This window comes from Meleagris gallopavo, chromosome 5 (genome assembly GCF_000146605.3).
Source record: "Meleagris gallopavo isolate NT-WF06-2002-E0010 breed Aviagen turkey brand Nicholas breeding stock chromosome 5, Turkey_5.1, whole genome shotgun sequence".
Lineage (NCBI taxonomy): Eukaryota > Metazoa > Chordata > Aves > Galliformes > Phasianidae > Meleagris > Meleagris gallopavo.
Window position 1 is genome coordinate 43,299,689 of NC_015015.2, and position 3,516 is coordinate 43,303,204.

The window sequence follows — 3,516 nt, forward strand, 5'->3', positions numbered from 1 at the left end:
TTTGGTCATTTTTCACATGCTCAGCTCATTTCAGAAGTGCTTCACTTCAACATTTTGCTGGTCCTTGTTTAAACAGCATGATGGGGATAGACTGGGATTTGTGAAGAGTTAAGAGAACCCATAGTAGGTTACAAGACCGTATACTAAAATCATGGAATAGTTTGGGTTGGAAGGGACCTCTGCAGAATATCTATCTCAAACCACCAGCTCAAACCAGGGGCCAATCTCTAGTACATAACAAGCTCCTCAGCATATTATTATAGTAAGGAAAATAGCAACAAAGGTATCTGAAACTAAATAGAACTTAAACTGATCTCAAATATTCAAATAGAATCTCTATTTTCACTTTCAGTAATTTAGCAAGTATTTGGTTACCTCCATTAAAAGTTACTTACATGCAAGAAAAAAAAAACCACATTACCACATACCTTTCAAATACATTTTTAATTTGCAAAAAGTAAATGCTAGTTCCCTTGAATACAGAACTTCTGCTTTAAAATTGGACAAAAGCCCTAGGAAAAAAGTTGTCTATGCAATAATAGTAAGCTTAAGTTCTAGACACACTTGGAAAACACAAAGTAATGTGTTTGACAAATGCTGATTATAGCCTCAAAATACCTGGTCATGATAAACTTCATGCAACTTCACTACGTTGGGGTGTCCTTCGCAGAGTTTCAGAGCTGTTATTTCTCTCTGGGTGTTCGCTTCCATCCTGAAAAAATTGAGAAAACATTTTGTGTCAGTTTTACCAAGCAAACTGCACATTCAGAGTGTAACTTACCTTTTTTTTTTTTTAATTTGTTTGCTATCCAGGTTTTTGAACATTACAACCCCTTGAGCATAATTAAAACCATATTCCAAAGAACCTGAGCAAAATTATCCATGTAACCCTGCAAGTTAGGACATTTAAGAAATACCACACCCAAATCAAATGACTTTTTGATGCAACTGTAAATTACTACAGCAAAAGCTGAAAAGGTTTTACAAAAGTTTCTATCTAAAACGAACCTTTCCCTTAGACCAAGGCAATTCGATTTCATCTCTGCTCCTACAAATATCTTTTAGCTCAGTTTTATCCTGAAGACTCAAATTATTGCCCCAACTCTCTCCATTCTTATAGGAGATAAATACTGCTACTCCTGTGTAGAAATAATGAGCTCCCACTAGAAAAAAAATAAAACCTGTAACAATCTATATAGGAACTATGTGATACATAGGAAACCCTGAACAGATGACTGTAAAAATATGAAATGGAAAAAATAAGAAGAGTCTTGCTCCAAAGTAAAAAATGATTTCACAATTCTCTTTCAAGTACTTAAATATCTATAGCAAAAAAATTTCAACAAGTTGATCATTACCAAAACATATGTGAATAGTGACTGAGAAGAACACCACTTTGTTTTCCTTTAAATACATATATTGACATATTTGGGGCAAAAAATACGAATATTTTTGTCAAAACTCTCTCCTTTTGAGTAAGAAAGGCTAGTCCTATACTAACTTAGGGAATGGCCTTATGGATAACGCAGGTAGAATATCTCTCACCACATGTTCTGCATTTCTGGTTGCAGAAATGGTTTTGTGTTGTTGTTGTCCTTAATTAGGACCAGAACCACAATAAGAATTTTGTGCAGAAGAATTCTGTCTTTCTGCAGGCTTCATATAACCAAAAAGTGAACTAAGCTGTACCTCTGTTGATTTTCTTGTTTAAATTGGAAGTGATTTCAGGTCCTTAGCAAATTCAAAAGTCATCTTAGATAACTGTTTCCTCCTAGGAACTACTAGGAGAAGGTGGACCTAGGAAACAGGCTAAAAGGGCTCAATAATGTAAACAAACCTTTGAAATATGTGCCTGGACTTTTCTGAGTATTTCCCTTCTATTAATGGTTTGCATCTCAGTTTTGTAGACGGACAGTATTATGAAAAGCAAATGGAAGCTCTGAAATAGTAACTCAGGGAAGTTTACAGGATTCCATTGTTTCTCTGGGTTTCAAGACAAACAGAAAAAAATTAAATTGTTGGATGGATCCAGCTGTACTAACAAAGCATGACCACTGAGGAATTTCTCATTTTAGCTTTCATCCCAAGAACCTTGAAAAGGTTTGCCTACGTGTAGGATTCAGGTTGTGTATTTTTGATGGATAGGAGTAAAAGGCTGTCTGACTTTGAGGCAAAGAAGTTACTAGAAACCTAGTACACTTCTCCTATCAGCAAGAGCTAGTGTGTTTTTAAGAGCAATATTATTTACATTTTAACAGTTTCTTCTTCAAGGCTAGTTTTTGTCATTCAGAGAATAGATTTAGTGCTACCTCTAAGATCTACACAAACATGCTCCGTGTCTGCTCACATACTGCAACCCTGAAAAATGTTTGTACACAGACCACTTCTTACCTTCATTTAGCCTGGTCCACCAAGATGAATGAAAAAGAGCAAAAGAACCTGTGAGTAACATCATTTAAGGATGCCATTCCTAAAAGACTAGGCCTATGTGAAAACTCAGTACTAATTTGATCACTGTTATCCAAAAACAATAATTCTGTTATTTAAGGTGGATTTTTCCTTAAGATGAAATGCAAATACTGATCAGCAGCTCTGCACGCACTACAGAAAAAAAGTCTAAGCGTGGATGTATGACAGAAATTCAGATTAAAATATCCAATCTAGGTGTCTACTGTACTTATGAAGAGTCAATGTAACAACAAAAATTCTGGTTAATGAAGCTTACAAGGTGAACTATCCCACTCCAAAATATGTACTTCAAACAGCATTCAGTTGCCAAAGCATAGGAGAGCCTGGAAGACATCTATATAAAGGTAGCAGTCACAAGACTGATTTGTGAATTGGAGGACTCACAGGACATCAATAGATTCTAAAATAGCATTACATCGATGCCTGTGTTTAGGTAACTGAATTCCACCGCTGCTGCCTGGTCATTTGAATCTCTCTGTAGAAGCTCCATTAATAGTTTTGATGATGTCACCACTAATCATACCGACCTTAAAACTGGCCTTCTTACGCTTATCCCATTCAAAAAGCATGTGATCAAACACTTATGTCTAGTGGACATTTAATTCAGAGGTATAGTCAAATGTGCTGGAGGAAGAGACCACAGTGACCACTGTCATGCTGAGAGTGGAATATCTGCACATTTCCCTTCCCTCTTCTGCCAGCACTGTACACCATGCTGGGGACATATTTAATAACGAATACTGAGCAAAATTAACCTATAGTCAACCCCCAAATAATCCCTTATTTCCCTCTGGGCAGAAAATGCCAGAGGCATCTATTCTGGAAGAAGATCAGATGGTACCCATGAGCAAAGTGAATCAGCTGTCTCCACTGAAGTGCTGCCTTCAGAACATCCAGGAAACAAATGTAAAGCAAAACTCCACAATCCAATTATATTTTACACACAGATTCATATTCAAATTAATTAGACCTGAGGCAAAGCAAACTACATATACTACACATGCTTTTCCAAAAACAATGTCCTACGCAAACCACTTGAGTTGTCAA

General features: G+C 36.3%; 1 protein-coding gene across 2 annotated transcripts in view; it reads right to left on the minus strand.

Annotated features, from left to right (window-relative positions):
• Positions 1-3,516, minus strand: part of RPS6KA5 (ribosomal protein S6 kinase A5) — a 63,032-nt gene that overhangs the window by 11,013 nt on the left and 48,503 nt on the right. For both annotated transcript variants that reach the window (XM_019615835.2, XM_019615836.2), the window contains one exon: positions 619-712. In XM_019615835.2, the coding sequence (XP_019471380.1) occupies positions 619-712 (94 nt within the window). The remainder of the gene's footprint in view (positions 1-618; positions 713-3,516) is intronic.